This window comes from Microtus oregoni, unplaced genomic scaffold, assembly GCF_018167655.1.
Source record: "Microtus oregoni isolate MIOR12 unplaced genomic scaffold, Mior012 000009F_ref0000495, whole genome shotgun sequence".
Taxonomy (NCBI): Eukaryota; Metazoa; Chordata; class Mammalia; order Rodentia; family Cricetidae; genus Microtus; species Microtus oregoni.
This window is the reverse complement of record NW_024543068.1, coordinates 18,511,777-18,530,609: the sequence shown is the minus strand read 5'-3', so window position 1 is coordinate 18,530,609 and position 18,833 is coordinate 18,511,777. Positions and strand designations below refer to the sequence as shown.

At 47.1% G+C, this 18,833-nt stretch overlaps 1 protein-coding gene across 1 annotated transcript; it reads right to left on the bottom strand.

Annotated features, from left to right (window-relative positions):
* Nucleotides 1-2,452: 2,452 nt before the first annotated feature.
* Plek2 (pleckstrin 2) lies at nucleotides 2,453-16,128 on the bottom strand. Its single transcript, XM_041658533.1, has 9 exons — nucleotides 15,842-16,128; nucleotides 10,072-10,236; nucleotides 9,118-9,299; nucleotides 7,628-7,719; nucleotides 7,138-7,325; nucleotides 6,828-6,929; nucleotides 5,628-5,711; nucleotides 3,957-4,035; nucleotides 2,453-3,133 (listed from the first exon to the last, which is right to left on the bottom strand). Exons 1-9 carry the CDS (start codon nucleotides 15,881-15,883, stop codon nucleotides 3,006-3,008), a joined length of 1,062 nt encoding a protein of 353 aa, XP_041514467.1. The 5' UTR covers nucleotides 15,884-16,128; the 3' UTR covers nucleotides 2,453-3,005.
* Nucleotides 16,129-18,833: the final 2,705 nt, after the last annotated feature.

Genomic DNA, 18,833 nt, shown 5'->3' with positions numbered 1-18,833 from the left:
TTTCAGCTTTTTAATCTAATGGTCTAACCTCAGATGACCCATTTCTAAGGAATAGTGCTCGCCAGTTGGCATGCCATGTTGCTGGTTGTTATTACTTTCATTGCTACTTCATAACTGTAATTTTGCTACTGTTATGAATCTTATTGAAAATATCTCTGGTTTTCGATGGTCTTAGGCAACCCCTGTGAAAAGGTCATTCAACCCCCAAAAGGATCGCAACCCACAGGTTGAGAACCACTGGTCTAAAAGCATCAAGAAACAAGTTTAGGACTAGGTATGGTAGTGTACGCTTTTAATCCTAATCCTAGCAGGCAGATTTGAGTTGAAGGCCTAGCTGGTTTGTATATCAAGTTACAGGCCATCTAAGACTACATAGTGACTGACACCCTATTTCCAAAAAAAAAAAAAAATTCAAGCTTACAAAGCAAAACATGGAGGTATATTATCAAAGCTGCAATAACAACTATAACCCCAGCTGTTCCAGAAACACGGGAACACTACAAGTTAGAGACCAGTTTGGGCAACTGCTCTAAGGATTTAAGAATATAGTTGTTAGCCTAGTCTGTGCCTAGCATGGGATCAGTCCCCATTATCAGAAAAGAAAAAAAATACATTATCAAATATAACAAGTGCCCTTTTCCTGGTAATTGTTTACTGAAAAATCTTTATATTAAAAAAAAACAGTTGAAGCCAGACATGGTAGCACCTAGGTCAGCCTGGTCTACAGAGCAGTTCTAGAACAGACAGGCTACACAGAGAAACCCTGTCTCAGAACCAAAAATTAAAAATAGCTGGGGTTCCATGATGATTTTTATCCCATCTAGACTTTCTTGATGAACACAGTTGTGTAAATGGTGGCCCTAGCCAGAGTAAAGATCAGTCCTTCACTAACATTGTGGTGAGAACTGAGATCCATGAGGTCCAGAATACTCAGCCATGGAAGACAACAGAATGGACAACGAATAGAATAACTTAGCATGTCTTGGTTTTCCCACCAAAGCCTTCTCATTAACAATGCTAACAGTTCTGTTTTCCCTCTTCTGCCTCGGATTACAGTCATTAATCCATACAACAAAATGAGCAGTGTTTTGTTTCCTACTTTATTTGAAATGGACTAAAAAAATTAAATGTTGAAACTGCTTTTATATCAGTTTTATAGTCAAACATACCAATTCTCATGAATATGTTAAAGCTTGGGGTGGTTTTGCTTTGTTTTGTTTTGTTGGTACTTTGAGACACAGGGTTTCTCTGTAGCTTTGGAGCCTGTCCTGGAACTAGCTCTGTAGACCAGGCTGGCCTCGAACTCAGAAAGATCCACCTGCCTCTGCCTCCTGAGTGCTGGGATTAAAGGCATGCACCACCACCGCCTGGCTGTGTTTTGTTTTTGAAGATGTTCAAGTTCTTAATGAGCTGCGTCAGTCTCTGTGCCGCTGAGTAGCAGCACATTCTGCTGTGTGCACCAGCCATTGGTGTCCTAGTTTCTTCCTTTTCCATCAAGAGCTATTAATGTGAGTAGGGATAAATGTTCTGGTACCTTGCCAGCTTTACTGCTTTGTCTGAAACTTCTTTACCTGTTTTAGAACCCTTGAGAATCCTTGTCCCACCCTTAGTCCCAGGAGGTATGGCTGTGTCAGTTTGGAGGTAGGAAAATATCAAACCAAATGCAACTTAATTCAGATATGCAATTGTCAATATCCTAAAAGTAACTGGGTACATAAACCTGTAAAAATGCCAAACGAAAAAATGGTATCTGAAAAGGCAGTCTCTTACAAGTAAGGATAAAGGGAAAAAAAACATACTCTTGGAATTCCTGACTATTCAGGGTCAGGTATTCCAGACATTAAAAGGAAATCTATTTTGAGAGAAGTTTTTACTTAGGCACTTTAGAAATATTCATTCCCCTTAAGTAAATGTAAGTTATGTATTTTTATCAAAGTCTACACCATTGTCCTTGGCAAGAATGCTGGCCATGACTTGTGCCAGATTACTGTATAAAGTTAATAAAAATGTTTATAAAAACACTATGATAAAGACTTTTCACTTCAGGTTAACCTTCCAAATTTCTTCACTTATTTCAGTTAATTTCATCTTTAGACCAGTCTTAGCCCTTGATTTAACTTTGCCCTTTGTATCTTTGTTGTTCAGAGGGCTCCTGATCCACATCTTTCTAAATGTCATTTTGTACAGAAAAACCTGTATTTCTGTCTTTTTTTTTTGACAAATTTTTTCAGGAGTCTGTGACTTGTATATTTGCTGTCTTATTCTGCAAAGCAAACAGTATCCTGTGAACATGTAAACAGTCTGCCAGCATCCCCACTGTGAGATATGTCATCATAGTGACAGGTTGCTTGACGTTTTTCCATAACCAGTTTCTGTAATACATAGGGCCTTACAGGGAGTAAATCTGTGGGGATCATAGAACTGTATAAGAACTATAGAAACAAATGTCAATCTTTATTAATTCCAGAAATGTGAATTGTTGAAATCACTTAGGAAAAGTATCTTGAGACTAGAGTATTTAATACAGCAAAGTCCGAGTTAGTGTTCCAACAAAGAGATACATACTACTATGGTCCCCAAAGACACAAATTTTTTGTGTTTGTGGTTTCTTGAGATGACTTCTCTGTGTAGACCAAGCTGGGCTCGAACTCAAAGAGATCCACCCGTCTCTGCCTCCCAAGTGCTGGAATTAAAGGTGTACCCCACCACTGCCTTGCAAGACAGATTTCTGTCCTTCAGCTGCCTAAGAGTTGTTCCAGCTTTTCAAGTCGTTGACAGGAAGACGGAGGGAAGTCACTCCACCAGTATCATCTAAGGAACCATCTTGAGTAGTCTCGCTCCAAAGCAGTACAAAAGGGATAATGTTAAACACTTCCAGATTGCCTAGGCAGGTCCTCTACCACTGAGCCATATCCCAAGCCCAGTCTTGTACTCCAGTTCTCCATGAAATCCCATCTGTATCGGCTGATAAGAATGAACAGGAACCCTGGTCTTGTTCCCGTAGGTCATGTTAGCTTCTTGATAGCTTCAATCCACTCTGCTCGCTCAGCCTTGCTGCTGGCCTGGATATAATAATGTGTGTCGTCCTTCGTAATCACTTTGAAGAGATTTCCTTGGACATTCCCTTTAACTCCTACACAGGAGAAAAGTATTAAACATTCATGTCAGCTTCTAGCTTAAAGAAGCTGAGCATCAACTAAGACAAAAACACTAAAGTATTTCCACTCCCTACAACCGTAAAGCCTACCAGTGCTTATTCTGGACATTTGCAGCTTGCTTGCTTGCCCATACTACCCAGAGACCTACAGTTTCATTCACATCAAAAAATCGCCTATTTATGTTAAAAGAGGCACAGAATTTCATGTTTGCTTAGAATTGACTTTGTGTCTATTTCTACATCCACAAGATAGAAATGATACTACCTTCCTATCATAGCTGGAGACTGTAAAATTATTGTGGATAGAAAATGAAAGCATGGGGGTGGAGAGATGGCTCAGGGGTTAAGAGCAATGGCTGTTCTTCCTGAGGACCTGAGTTCAGTTCCCAGCAACCACATGGTGGCTCACAATCATCTATAGTGAGATCCGGTGCCCTCTTCTGACCTGCAGGCAGAATACTGTATACATAATAAATAAAACTTTAAAAAAACATTAAGAAATGAAACAAAAAAACTGTGGCCCTTAGCTGCAACTTAGATGGAAGCTTATGGGCCATCAGCACAGAAACTAGGAAAGAATATAAAAAATAAGGATTGTTCAGTTGTATTAAAACACAACATCCCATATAGCATTTTCCTTTGTTTCTAAAATGGACTTCAAAGATCACATCATTGTCTCACTGAGGAAAGACCCACTTGATTCTCAGAGCTCAGGCCCTCACCACCTCCCCAGGGGTATTAATGACAGGCTTATGGAGGCCCCAGAGGTCTTCAAGCCAGAGCTGAAGTTGTTCCTTACCAGTAGGAACACCATTATCCTCCAGAGCAGACACAAGGGATCCTCGAAGAGAAAACCCACCTACCGGCCTGTTCTCTTCCTGTGGAGGAGAGACTGATTAGTAATTCCATGAACACAGAAAAAGAAAACACATCTTCCCCTACGCCTGACCTGCCAGGCCACTGCTAAAGGCTCTTCAAATTGTCTGTAATAGATGTGGCTGAACTTGGGAACAGTGAGGCATTTGGGGCCTGGTCGTAGCAGCAGTGCACTAAGGTCTGGCAGAACTGAGCAACAGTCTCATCCGACCTTCCACCAGAAGCATGCCCTGGCTTCTTTAACCTTTGTCAACAATATACAGTAATGACGGGTATTCCTGCACATTGGACATTGCTATGTAAGTCTCTAATTATGTGCTCGGCATGAAGCAAGACAGGTTTATGGTATCTGGATGGTTAAAGAGCAACTTTGCACACCAGAAGCCTCGGCCCTTGGGCCCCTCTGTTAATAATCAGTACTGAATGGGTGACTCCAGAAAACAAAAGCTAAAGCAGTTAAATAACAATGAAGAAGTGTTGACTTAGATACCAGAGGAGGAAAACCTCAAGAAGGGGCCCAGCACTGCAGGCATCTACAGCAGGCAGTTTCAAGGGGAGACTGATTTGGCCTTGAGAAGCAGGTCCTGGGTACTGGGATAGATTTAACCCAGCAATAAGAAGGGTAATAGCAAAGTCTTAGAGCAGATTAATAGCAAAAGGCCCTGGACTCACCAAGAGCACAAAGCAGTTGACTCTAGATTAAGAGTTAAAAGCTTATACATTTGTTGATATTTTCCAAGTTTCAAAAAGGCTTAATGTGGCTGGAGATGTAGCTCAGTTGTTAGCATCCCTGTTTAGCCTACACAGAGTTTTGGGTTCAATCTGGAAAGATGGCACATGCCTGTAATCCGAGCATTCAAGTTCATCTTGGCTACACAACGAGTTTGAGACCAGCCAAGGCTACATGCTATGCTAGCTTTAAAAATAAAATCAAAAAAAAAAAAAAAAAAAAGGATTGGAGACAGCCATGGTAACAACAGTACTAGGACTTACAGATCAATGGGTGCCTTCTGGAGGCCCAAGAGTTTGGTCCCTCAGTCAGCTCTCCTCCTATCCCTCTTCCTAGGCCTTAGCACACATTGTGCTCTGCGGGGAATTGAGAGGGTTCCTCCATTAGGCTAAGGGGTCCTGACTGAAACTCCTATCAGTCAAGGCTGAACTCCCTGACTAGAGCATCATTTTTCTTTTGATTAGAAAAACTCAGCACGAGATAGTGAGGTGATATTTATGAGAAACATGGAGCAACAATTCCAGACTCAAAAAGTAATGTATAAATTAAATACAATAAAAAGAAAATTTCAAAGGTGAAAACAAGAAGTTGAGGGAGGCAGGATTTGTAGGCCAGCTGGATGAAGAGGATGGGAGCACCACTTAGGAGTCTCCCTCTCCCCGCAAAGCAGGCTCTGGGGAAAGTAAAAGAATGAAGGTCCTCATGGCAAGTGGGTACAGAAGACCACACACAGAGCAGACAACTCTGACAGAGAGGTATGGACGGCAAGGAACCATGGTGCGATGCGGGAGAGGACACACAGCCGCTGCCCAGTCTGCACAGACTCCGGAAGCAGCACAGTCCCAAGGGACAGGGGTCACTCACTTTAGAAGGGTCATAGTAGTGCAGGAAAGCTGGATCCTTCCTCAGAACAAATCGGCGCACCTTCCAGTTTTTCCTCTTGTGCCCCTGTGGGAAAGAAAGGGCTCAAGCTCTACATTTCCTTCCCTCTTCCCTGCATCCATCTGACAAAGCCCCGGCAAGCCAGCCTGCTCCAATGGGACTACATCCCAAGGACAGTCTGCAAGAGACTCAGGGATCACAGTAACGCCATCCCTGCTTAGCAGCACCGTGGTCATAATAACACACTAGTTGACAGAGAGCTAAGAGTTAGCACTGAAGGGAAAGGGACACGTCACCCCAACACTCTGGAAGGGAAGCACTAAAGGGCTGGGACTGGAGCTCAGTGGTAGGGTTGTTAGCCGAGCAAGCACAAGACCCTGAGTTCAAGTCCCAGCTCTGAAAAACAAGAAGGCGAAGGGGCTGGGGAGATGGTTGTTCAGTGAAGAGCATTTGCTGCCCTTGAAGGGGACGCTAACAACCATCTGTAACACCAGTTCCAGAAGATCCAAATCCCTCTTCTGATCTAAGTACTGTACACACAAATGCACAGACAAAACACCCATATGCACAAAAATATTTTTAATAATATTAAATATATTTAACTAAGTTTAAAGGAGGAGGACAGAACAAACAGCAACTGGTTCAGCAGTTCACAGCCCACATTGTTCCTAGGCCTCACTGAACCCAACTGAAGGTCAACTTGGTCCAAAAGCAACCCTATAGCTCCATGTATATTTGGGCTTTTTATTTTATTTTATTCTATGTTTGATTTTCACCGTTTTTCACTCTTGACAGGATAGCACTGGCTATCCTGGAACTCCCTCAATAGACCAGGCTGGCCTAGAACTCACTGAGATCCTCCTGTCCCTGCCTCCTGAGTGTTAGGGTTCAAGGCATGCACCACCAGCGCCCGGCAGAAGTTGCTTTTTAATGTGACAATTACTTGTGTGTACATTTTTTCTAAACAGTTCTTGGGTCTGGCACATGTAGGTGAGAATGAGCATGTGTGGGTCCTTCACTTGCCTCTTGCGGCTGGGGGTGGGGGGGAACCACCCTGTTTTGTGGAGCCCACTAATAAAGAAGATACTCCAGCATCCTCAGCTCCTGCCTCCCTCTGGGCTCTTTCCTGCCTCCTTCAAGTGTGACAGCTCTACATTTCCTCTGGCCCAAGGGCAGCCGTACCTGCTTGGATAGGTAGCCTTGCTTGACCACTATGCCACTTAACTCCATGGTGCTGAGACTGATCTCCTCCTTGGAGCTGACCTTCTTCTTGTAGCTTTCAGCCTGGTGGGAAGGGGAAGACAAGGGCTTGTGACAAATGAACCCCAAACCCAGGCCATGGCGGCTGCAACTGCAAAGAGGATTCCTCAACACAGAAGCCCCTTTTTCCCCATACCCTGGGCCTTCCCTCTGGCTCCAGACTCCCAACTGTGGGAGTTGCCACTTCCTCCCCTCTCCCCTCACAGCAAGGAAAGCCTAACCTTTAACTTACAAAAGTGTACAGGGCTGTGGAGTCATCCAGAAACTGCTCAGCCAGATCCCCGGAACGAATAGCTCCCATGCTCCGGACCCCAACTGGCCTGAGGAAGTTCTCTTCCATAAGCATGGAGGCCAGGGTCACCCCCTCCAGACGGCTGGCTGCAAAGTTGCTGGAGATGAGCCAGTCCACCAAGGAGGAGCCTGTGTCAGGACAAGGACAAACCTGTCAGATCGTGGGTCAGCTCTACCTTAGCCTACTCAGGGGCTCGGTGAGCTACCTCACCGACTTTACCCTCCTGGGAAGTCTCAGGTTCTACCACAAAGCAGCCTGAGGGTCACAGCCAATGCTCAGAGCTGTAGCCAAACCCACGGGTGGCCCTCACAGCCTATCCCGTTTCTTCGCAGGCAGCTCGGTCCCCGTTATAAACTGGTCCAGCAGTCGGATAAGCACCCAGTCACTATGTCCCAGATCTCCATCCTGGCCATGGGACAGGCAAGCTCACCTAGGAAGGTCTTTTTGTACGTGCTTCCCTGCTCCATGTTGGGACACGGCCGGATTCCACTGCTGCTGTCGTGAAGCTTGTCCACAATTCGACTACACAGCAAGAAGACAAAAGACAAGACCCTGGTCACACGCACACTGTCTGTGACGGTGGGGATAGAGAGGGCGGGGGACAGGAATCATGCTATAAATCATGCTATCTGTTCATGAGACAAAGCAAGGGAATGACACACACCACAGAGACAGGCTTTGCTTATCAATCAAAATCTAATAGACATGACCTTCAAGTGCTCCTCTTCTTAGTCGTCTAAACGTTCAAATAATTCCACCCTGGGCAACCGTTGCTGCTGACCTAAAGCTAAACAGCTGTGACTGTTTAAAACCCAGGGGCCCTCACAGCTCCCTGTGATCTGCACCTGAACTCCTGCAGCTTCTCCTTCATAGCTTTCCTTTCTGACTCTACCTTCTCGGCTGCACCTCCCTGTACCCACCCTGGCTTAGCAGCTATGTGGACCCACGGGTGTGTGCACACTGCGCTTCAGAGACTGGTGTGGAGTTCCATGAGTTCAGGAACAGACTCGTATCCCATCTAGGATGGCCGTAACAGGGAGGCTGCTTGGGAGGCTATGGGGCATCACCACGATGGAAACGCCTGTCATACATCTCTGTGGTACGGTATCACCAACACCGCTGACTGGCTTTCCCTTGGCAGATGTGACAACTGCCACCACCAGTGAAAGGTCTTCTCTATGTGTGTCCCTGGGGTGGAAGGCCTTTGAGACCTTGTTTATTACCGCTTACCTCTGCTGAGCACCTGGCATGACATTCAACAGGCACTCAATAACCGCCTCTTTTTTCTTTATAAAATTGACACATAAGAATTGTACATGTTGGGGCTGGAGAGATGGCTCAGAGGTTAAGAGCATTGCCTGCTCTTCCAAAGGTCCTGAGTTCAATTCCCAGCAACCACATGGTGGCTCACAACCATCTGTAACGGGGTCTGGTGCCCTCTTCTGGCCTGCAGTCATACACACAGACAGAATATTGTATACACAATAAATAAATAATTAATTAATTTAAAAAAAAAGAATTGTACATGCTTGTGATGTACTCCATGATTTCTTAGATGGTTGAATGAGGAATCCCTCTAAACAATAAGGCAGCCATTACCTACCACTGAATTGCCAGTGAGACCTGTCACATAATCCTAAGCACTCTGCCTACAATGGAATGGTGGTCTCTACTTCATTCATTAAGGGATTATGACTTGGTAGAGGCCCTAAAAGGTTACATAAGAGAGCGGAGCTAAATAAGGCACATTCTAAGCAGTCAATCCAGCATAACCAGGACAAAGAAAACTGCTGGCTCTGAAGCACAACAGTGGACTAGCCAAGCCCGTGTGGTACCATAGGGTCCCCCTCCCCCACTAAATGGACAGGAGAGGCTGCAGGGATGCCAGACAGAGTCGGGGCAGGCAGGTGGAGCACTCACTGAAGGCTGATGTGGGGGGGCAACTTGAAGGAGTTTTTCTGGATGTGGAGTTGCTGGACCTTCCCCGGCTGCCCTGCGTGGATAGCGCCTGTTATCTCAAAGGCCCAGGAGTCCCTCTCCTCTCGAGAACAGGCCTCCAGGAAGTACTCAGTGGACGTTCGGGTCTTCAGTTTAATGAGAAGCTGTGGGAAGAGACAACCAGACAGACCGATTCTCAGAGGAGAACCGGGCAAGGGAATGCTGGCAGCAGGAATGACAGGGCCAGGGAGGATCCCGGAGGCCATGTATCCAGCGATGCCTGGTGCCCAACCCTACCCACACTCAGCAGGTGGGCTGTACAGATTGATTGGGATACATCTGAGATCCGAGACAAAGAACTCATGGCCCCCTAGAGCAGCCTTTCCCTTCTGCACAGGTTAATGCAGAGTGCACCCCAACACTGTGACTCTGACTCATCCCTCCAGACCCACAGCCTCACTTCCTATCACAAGCCCTCTCCAAAGAGGGGAACTCCCGTGCTCTGCGGTCAGATGGAGCTGGACACAAAACGCAGCTCTGCCCCTTGGCTAGGAGTGCCCAGGTTATCTCAGGAACCTCATGGAGCTGCAGCATCTCCAAAGACACTGCCAGCTACCCTGGAGGACTGCCAGCAAAGCCCCTTCCGTCCCTGTCTCCGGTTCAAGCATCGCCAAGCCATCCACTTTTTCTTCATGTGACACAGTTTCGATTCCTTCCCGAAAGACTTGCCCTCTGCTGCGTGCTCAGCCCTTGGTCGGCATTCTCAGAGAACCCCACCCAGGATGGAACATTCTGCTCCAGGACGAATGAGAGCTAAAAGCGGCTTAACTACTTGCCCTGGTTCATGAGATAGCCAGGGTTTGAACCCAAATCATTTCATGACAGCCAAGGGGCAAGGTGGCTAGAATGGGACCGGGCATGAGGATGCTCACGTACCGGCCGGTTTTCATACTCCAAGCAGGGGCAGGTGATGGTGCAGCCATCGAGAAGGATCCTTCCCTTGGGTGGGGTCACTCGCCGGCCACCTTCTAGCTTGTAATACAGGAGTGTGTTCTGCCGAAGGATAAACCATCGTGCCTTCCAGTTGGGGACAATGTGGCCCTATGGACGGACAGACAGACAGACAGACAGACAGGAAAGCCCGGTGGTGAGGTGATGCAAGGGAGGATATTGTGCTAGGGAGAGGAAGCCCATGGCTCCGGCAAGCAGTGTGGGCTGAGAGACAATGTACAGTGACGAAGGGATCAGGAATCGCACTGGGCTCTCCTTTGCTCATCTCTTCTGAGTTGGAGGCAAAAGCCTTTGACCTTGGCCTTTTATTTCCTATTGACCTTTGCTTGTCTATAAATCTCCCCAACCAGGGGTGGAGATCAAAGCCAGGCCCTCTGGCATGTGAGACAAGTGTTTTGCTTTCGAGTTATACATCCCAGAACCAGTTCATAAAGTTTGAGAGAAACTGCAAAATATAAAGAAAAATCACTCACCTTTAATTCTTTTAGTACAAGACAGCCATTGTTAATATCTTCCAGCCTTCCCTTTACCATGACTGTCTGTATGCAAATAACCATGTATGTATGCATGCATTTAGACAGGGTATTATGTGTGCATGTAGAAAGGTCTAACTATGTAACCCAGGCTGGCCTGGAACTCATGATTCTCCTGCCTCAGACAAGGTAGTACACAGCTTTAATTCCAGCACTCCTGAAGCAGACAGGCAAATCTCTGTGAGTTTAAAACCAGCCTGGTCTACATAGAGAGTCCCAGGCCAGCCAGGTCCCTGCCGTCAAAAATAAATAAAAATTTAAAAAGAAAATTAAAAAAAATAGATAAATAAAAAAAAAGTTTAGTGTGTGTGCATGTGTATGTAGCTAGGGACTGAACCCAAGGCATCGTGTGTGCAAGGTGAGTATTCTGTGAACTTATTATATCTCCATCCCCCAGTAATATAATTCTAAAATTATTATAAATGATTCTCTGTGGTTTTGTGATGGTGGAAATCAAACCAGAGTCTCAAAAATGCTAGGCAAGCACTTCACCATTAAATTGTAGATCCTTAGACCATCCTGACATCCTAAATTGCAGATCCTAAAACATTTTGTTTTTGTTTTTAAGGACAGCAGAGTCTTGCCCAGACTGGATTTGGACCTATGATCCTCCGGCCTCACGATCTGAGTTCTGAGATTGTATGTGTATATTATAATAACCAGAAAATGATATATTATTTTTATTACAGTAAAATAATTTTAAATTCAAATAAGCAAAAAATCTCGATGAGCTATTTAAATTGGTCAGATAAGGAAGGCAGGCAAGAATGAGCACAAAGCACAAACCACCCTTGGGCTTGGGATGCAGCCAGGCAGTGGAGCCCTTGCCTAGTCTCTGTGAGGTCTCAGGCTTGAGTCTCAGCACCAAAACCATTGCAGCACTTCCTCTTTAAGAGCATCTGTGTGGCTCTACATGACTTGGGCACCAACTTGTGGGGAAGGGATGGGTTCCTGGTAGGCAGAGGTTTCCCTTCTATGTCACAGTTTGATCTTCAGACCATGAGGAACTTCAAGCAGAAGCAGAACAAGTTTGGGGTCTTATGTTAAAAAAGATCCCTCTGGAGTTGGGGATGTAACCCAGCTGGGAATGTGCTTGCCTGTTGGGGACTGCAGACCCTCAGACCCTGAATTTTCTATGACCCTTTGCCTGCTGGGGTAAACAGCTTGTTTTCCTGTATTTGCAGCTGCTCTGGGCACAAGACCCTCATGAGTTCCTGATGGCAAGGGAGTGGTTTCTGGTGGGCTTGCTGCTGAAAAATTCCAAGAGCTGGGGCATGGCCATTAGTCAAGGAGAGCCCTATATAAGCTGCCCTGGAACACAATAAATTTTTCATTCTTGTTTCAAGTTTGATATCTCTCTGTCTCTCTCTCTCTCTCTCTCTCTGTCTCTCTCTCTCTGTCTCTCTCTCTCTCTCTCTCTCTCTCTCTCTCTCTCTCTCTGTGTGTGTGTGTGTGTGTGTGTGTGTGTCTCAATCTCCAGCCCCTTGCCCGACTCAGGAACCTTCCCATGGTGCAGGGGCCACACTTGCCTAACAAAAATGAAGCCCTCACCACATAAGCTAGGCCTGGTGACTTAAGCCTGAACTCTAGGGGTGGAGGAAAAAGGATCAGAAGTTCAAAGCCATCCTCAGCTACATAGTGAGTTCAAAGCCAGCCTGGACTAGAGTCTGCCTCAAAAATCAGTCAATCAATCAGTCAGTCACTCACTCTGGTCAGGCTTAGTGGCACACTAATCTGTAATTACACCTGAGGCAGGAGGATCACAAGTTTGAGGCTACTCAGTGAGACCCTGCCTCAACAAAACAATCATTCTGACCACTGTGTGCTGGAACAAGTGAGCAAAACAATGAGACAGCAGTGGGGACCTCACCAGGAGGTTCCTCACACCTTGAAGGAAACCACCCAGTGTTCCTCCTCTAAAGATCAACCACAGGTAAGTCATGGTGCACACCGGCAAAGTGAGTCTAGTCCAAATAAACCCAGCCCCCACCCCTCCACCTAGGCACTGGTTCCCATGCACGGAGAAGTCTCTCTCTTCAGGCCTCTTGTCTGTAAGCCACTGACTGGGGCACAGGCCAGTTCCTTTAGGGGAAAGGAGGAGCCCGATGAGATGGGCAGCTCAGGAATGTACTAAAGAAGCACAGAACGTAACAGCTGGAGATACTGTCCTCCCTAACTTTAACAGCCAGGCCTGGTAGCTGTTAATCCCAGCACTCCAGAGACAGAGGCAGGCAGATCTCTGGGAGTTAGTTCAAGGCCAGCCTGGTCTATAGAGCTAATTCCAGGATAGCCAAGGTTACATAGAGAAACCCTGTCTTGAAAAAAGAAGAAGTAGATGTAATACCACAAGCATTTTTATACACCTGTTTAACAATGGTTTAATTAATCATTTATCTCAGGAGATGTGTGAGCGGCTTCCAGGGGTGTTTGGTTGATTGGTTGTGTTATGTGTTTATTTGAGAAAGGGTTTCCCTATGTAGCATAGGCTAATCTCCAACCAAGGATCCTCCTCCCTCCACCTCCCAAGTGCTGAAATATATCACTACACCAGGCTTCTAGAATATTTTATACATACAAAATATTATGTTGGGCTGAGATGTAGTTCAGTAGATAGAGGGCTCGCCAAGCTGGATTGAATCCTCAGCACCAAATAAACTGGACCTGATGCACATGCCTATAAAACAGTACTTGGGAGGTGGAGGCCGACAGATTAAGGAGTTCAAGGTCGTCCTTAAATACATAGAGAGTTTGAGGCTACAGTGGGCTATATAAGACCCTGCCTCAAAAAAAAAAAAAACTGATAAAGTTCTTACTGTATTTCCCTGAGCTAGAGTCCTGGAGCCCTCCAGTGATGTCTCAGGCCAGCACGTTGCTCAAGCCTGGCAGTAGCGCCTCCATTTCAACTCTCCTCACCACAGAGCCATATTCCTCCACCCCCACCCGCACCCCCACCCCGCAGCTCCTCCCCCTGAGAGCCAGGTCTGGCAACTGCCCTGTGTTTTGCCTAGAGTTTGGTTCTTTCTTGTCTGGGCAGGATTAGGAGCCAAATCCATCATGCCCTTGCTTGCCTCCAGCTAAGCCTCCCAGGAGATGGCTGCTCTACTCTCTCGTTCCCCATCCCAGAGCTGAGAACCCTCCCAAACTACCCAGTGCCACCCCGACCCTGTAGCTTCCCCAGGGGGTACAACACAAGGATGGCTGCTGCCACTTGAGAGGCAGTGGGAGCAGGTGGTGATCATAGTGGGGATCTCGGGCCAGGAACACACTTCTCAGGATCAGGCTGGAAGGAGGCATTGGTGCTTCAGCTTCGCCCTCCGCCGACTCCCTGCATCCTAGACCAGGCCTCCTGCATCCTAGACCAGGCCTCCTGCATCCTAGACCAGGCCTCCTGCATCCTAGACCAGGCCTCCTGCATCCTAGACCAGGCCTCCCAGAAGACAAGGGCAATCCTCCTCTGTGTTGTGCTGAGCCTCAGCCCTCCCGTCTCTACATAGTAGAGGTAGTGGGGAGTCATGTAGGCAACCCCAGGAGTAGGCAGAGGCCCACAAAGCCCTATCTGAAGGGTTTGGCCTGGAGATGATCCCACGCCTTCACCAGCCAACTTCATATCACACCACCTCAGTCACCTCACAGGCTGCAGCACCCTGGGAGACAGAGGTTCCCACAGCCTGTCACTCTGACCTGGGTGAACCATCTCAGCATTTAAACGGCAAAGACACAAAGTGAGCATGGAATTCTGGACAGACGGACACCAGCCTGACCACCGACCTGACATCAGCTTCCTTGCTTATAGCTTTGAACAAAGCACACCGTGTCTTCCTGGATCACATGCTGTGCAAAGCAAGGCAGACACCGTGTAAACAGAATAGGAAAGGGACTTGAGCTTTCAGGGCTCTGGAGCTGCTGTGGCCGGGTAAACAATGAGGACAACCGCTTTACCCTCATCACCCCACTTCCTAAGGCTGTAAGCCCAGAACAGCTCAGTCTAGAATTTATTTATCTGTTTGCTATGCTGTTATACTAATATAAATGTTCAGTGTCGACATCAATGCTAATTTTTTTAGGTGTTAGTGGTCAAACCCAAGATTTCCTGCAGGCTAGGTAAATGTCATACTGCTGAACCCTAAAATTTTTTCTTTCAAGTTCTTTCATTCATTTTCTGCCTTGATTTTAGGGCATCCTGGGAGTCCCAGAGTGTCCCCTGTTTGAACTCCTGCTTCTTCACCACGGGGTAACAGGGATGAACTAAGGATGGAATCTGTGTCCCATCTAATACTCTAGGCAAGCTATCCCATCTTACTGATACTCATTCTTCTCATCTATAAATGGTAGCAACAGCTGTTCTGCCAATCACTAATCCTGCAGGACTGATGAAGGATGAAACAAGACAGTCAAGTGGTAAAACACACACACACACCTACACACACACACACACACACACACACCTACCTACACACACACACACACCTACACACACACACACACACACACACACACGGGAGGGGGTGCCTCTCTCCCTCCCAGATTGTAAACTACACGGCATGCCCATGGTATTTTATATTTCAATATCGAACTGTTATGTGTTTTAATTGACACATGACTGTGTATATTCATAGGGTACATACATCATGACGTCAATCATAGGCATGGTATGCAACAACCGCATCAGGGTAACCGGCATATTTATTATTTACCTCAAATATTTATTATTGTTTCATGGTGTCGGAAACATTCAAAATCCTCTTAGCCATTTCAGAATACATTTTAATTGCAGTCCACCATAGGTAACCTTCTGCCACAGAATGTTAGAAGTCATTCCTTCTTTCCAACTGTACCCTTTATAACCACCCTCTCTCTCCACCGTGCACCCCACACTTCTTAAGAAACTGTAATAAGGTGTGTGATGTTTGCGTAGCTGTGGACTTGGACCTTGAGCATACTAACCATGGGTCCTGACCCTGGCCTCGTCCTCAATCCCAATTAAGTTGTTTTAAGAGATCCATGCCAGAGCCAGCCCCAGCCACAGTAACCAAACTGGATCCGCCTTTGCGGGCCGGGCGGGTTGGCCAGCAGGCGCGCTCCCCTGCCTCGCCCATGCGTCCAGCCAACGCCCGCTCCGCAATCCCCACCGCCACGCGGGCGCGAGGCCGAAGAGCACTCACCCTCTTCACGAGGAAGCCCTCCTTGAGCACGCCGTCCTCCATGTCGCTGGTCCAGGTGAGCTGTCCCCGCGATTCGCCGCCTGAGCCGCCCGCTCCCAGGAAGCCGCTCCCGCCCGGCGACGCCCCCTGGCGCGTATCCAGTGCCAGAGCCTTGGGCCCCGCGGGCAGGAAGTCTGGCCAGGTCGGGACTTATACACCGACCTTCCCACGCGAGGTGCCTGCAAGCCCCACCCCGCGCAATCCGCCGTGGTCGCCCAAGTAAATGACCCTGGACGGGTGTCTAGACTTGTGAGCCATCTCTGAGCGCGGAAGAAACAGACAGGGGAGTGTGTAGATAGGGTGGGACTGAGCTAGGAGGGCAATAAAATCACAAATTTAAGGCGGCTGGCACAGTCTACAGGGCCTTGTGCCCATAACACACTTCACATCACACCATTCTCATCTGGAAAAAAAAAAATAAGTACTGAAGATTTTAGCAGTCATCCGTATAAATCATACTTTAATGCAATATTTTAAAGTCAAAATTAATAGGCATTATTGATGATGAGCAAACTATCCTGAGAAAATCAACACAGTGTTCTACTATGCCATGCCAGCACCTGAAACAAAAGTAAACTACGGGTATTGCTGACGGGCTTAGCATCCCTGATATTTCTTCTTTACTGTGCAGGGGGAAGGGACACTCGGCAGGAGAAAGACCCTGGGGTGCCTAGGAGGAATGAGAATGGGAGCTGCTGGCATGGAGAGAATGTGATACCCTTCAAGCGGGCTCTCAACCTACCCTAGGGTCCTCTGTGGCTCTGTAAGAGACATACGCCTTCACCTCACCATTAAAGCCAGGAGACCTGGCAGGGGCCACGGTATTGTGTTACCAGGCAAACGCTTCCTAGGTTTTGAATCCAAAGGCAACAGGGTTTCCATTCTAGGTTCAATAGTAGTGTTAGGCTTCATTTGCAGTATCCCAACTCCAGGAGGCAAAGACTATGTTTTCCAGGAAACTGAACTTTCAAGCCATTAACACTTAACTGAAGGCCTCACAGCCCAAGGCATTTTGAGCACACTTGTTTCTAGGAAAGGCTGTGAAAGGTTGATCCTGAGCCAGCTCCTTCTTGGAGGCTTTGACAGGGCCTTTTCTTGGGAAAATGGGATTGTCGGTGAGTTCTCTGAAGGGGACAAGGTTGGTCCTTTCTCCCCAGTGCAGCTGCTGCACTTCCTAGGAGGGAAGCCCCTGCCCTGGCCCACCCTGTCTGATTCACTCAACCTTCAGCATGAGTCACTGCTCCTGCCTTCCCCAGTCTGTGGTGACTGCTCCATCAGCTACCAGGGAACCCCGGTGACATAAGCCCCGCTCAGCCACAGGAAGGAGGTGGGGGGGAGATGGAAGTAAGCAGACTACATAGACAGCTTGGACATGGGGAGGAGGCAGGATGAGGAAGGAGCCTCCAGACTCAGGAGCTCGCCTTCCTTCCTCTCGTGTGTCAGTGTGTGGAGAAAGCTGTTAGGTGGGTGTTCACGCGTGTGGTGACGCTGCCTGAGGTGGATTCTGCCATTAGCGAGTCATTCCTTGGGCTTTGGATAAGAATCTACATACAGTAGAGCCTTATTCACAATGAGCACATTGGCTTCATGAGTGTGTCAGAATGACCATCTGCCCCTAGAAATCCTCTGATCCAGACACTGGGTTTTTATAAACTACACACACACACACACACACTCACACGCCCCGAGAAACAATGATTTGTCTAAGGTCTTCATCCTCGTAGTGTCAAAGCAGGGCCAGGATCCAAACTAACAGAGCAGTATGTTGCAAGGCTAGCTCTTAGCAAACATAGGGTCACCTCCCTCAGGAGTGGCCAGCCTCAGAAATAATGGACTGAGGGGATAGACAGCTCAGCTGTTATGGGCCCTCGTTGCTCTCGTGTACGACCCAGGTTCATCCACCCAGTTATGCTGTCCATAACTCCAGTTCCATGCCCTCTTCTGACTTCCATGGGCACTAGGCATGCACAGGGTACATATATGTTCATGCAGGCAAAACACTGATACACATAAATAATAAACAACAAATAAATAAATCTAAAAATAATACTATTCCATAGACCAGTATGGTGATGCACGCCTGGAATTCTAGTACTCTGGAGGTAGAAGCAGGAATTTGGTAAGTCGAAGGCCAACCTGATCTACATCGTGAGCTGCAGGTCAGCCTGGGCTAAAAAAATGAAGCCCTCTGTGTTAGTCATTTTTCACTTGCTGTGATAAAATACTAAGACCAAGGGGACTTATAGAAGAAAGAACTTATTTATGCTTACATTCCAAAGCAATAAGGAAGCTGAGCAATGAGGCCTTTAACTGCAAACACAAAGCAGGAAGGAAGAGCTCAAGGCCAGTGATGCTTCTTCCAGCAAGGATGAACCATTTACAAACTTTGAACCCTGACTTTTTTACTTCCAGTAGCCAACATGCATCTTAACAAGTCACTAAAGTGATTGAAATGAATGATTTCAATAGTTACATAAAATTTCATATGACAGTGTCATAACATATTCGATCATTTCCATATTGGTTGGTTTAGCTGTCTTCTATTTGTTTTGTTTTTAATGTGTTTATTACTTTTTTAGGGGGACAGGGTCTCGTTACCTAACCCAGGCTCCTCATCTTGCTTTGAGGATTCTCCTGCTTCAGCCTCCTGGGTGCTGGGGTTATAGTTGTGCTAAGTCCTCCATACTCATTACCAAGCTGCTTTTCCAGGCATGTACCCTGTGATCTCCCCACCAGCAGTGCGGTGTCCACACCAGCATCACGATGTCCACACCAGCATCACGGGGTCCACACCAGCATCACGGGGTCCACAACAGCAGTGTAGTGCCCACACCAGCATCACGGGGTCCACACCAGCATCACGGGGTCCACACCAGCATCACAGGATCCACACCAGCATCACAATGTCCACACCAGCATCACGGGGTCCACACCAGCATCACGGTGTCCACAC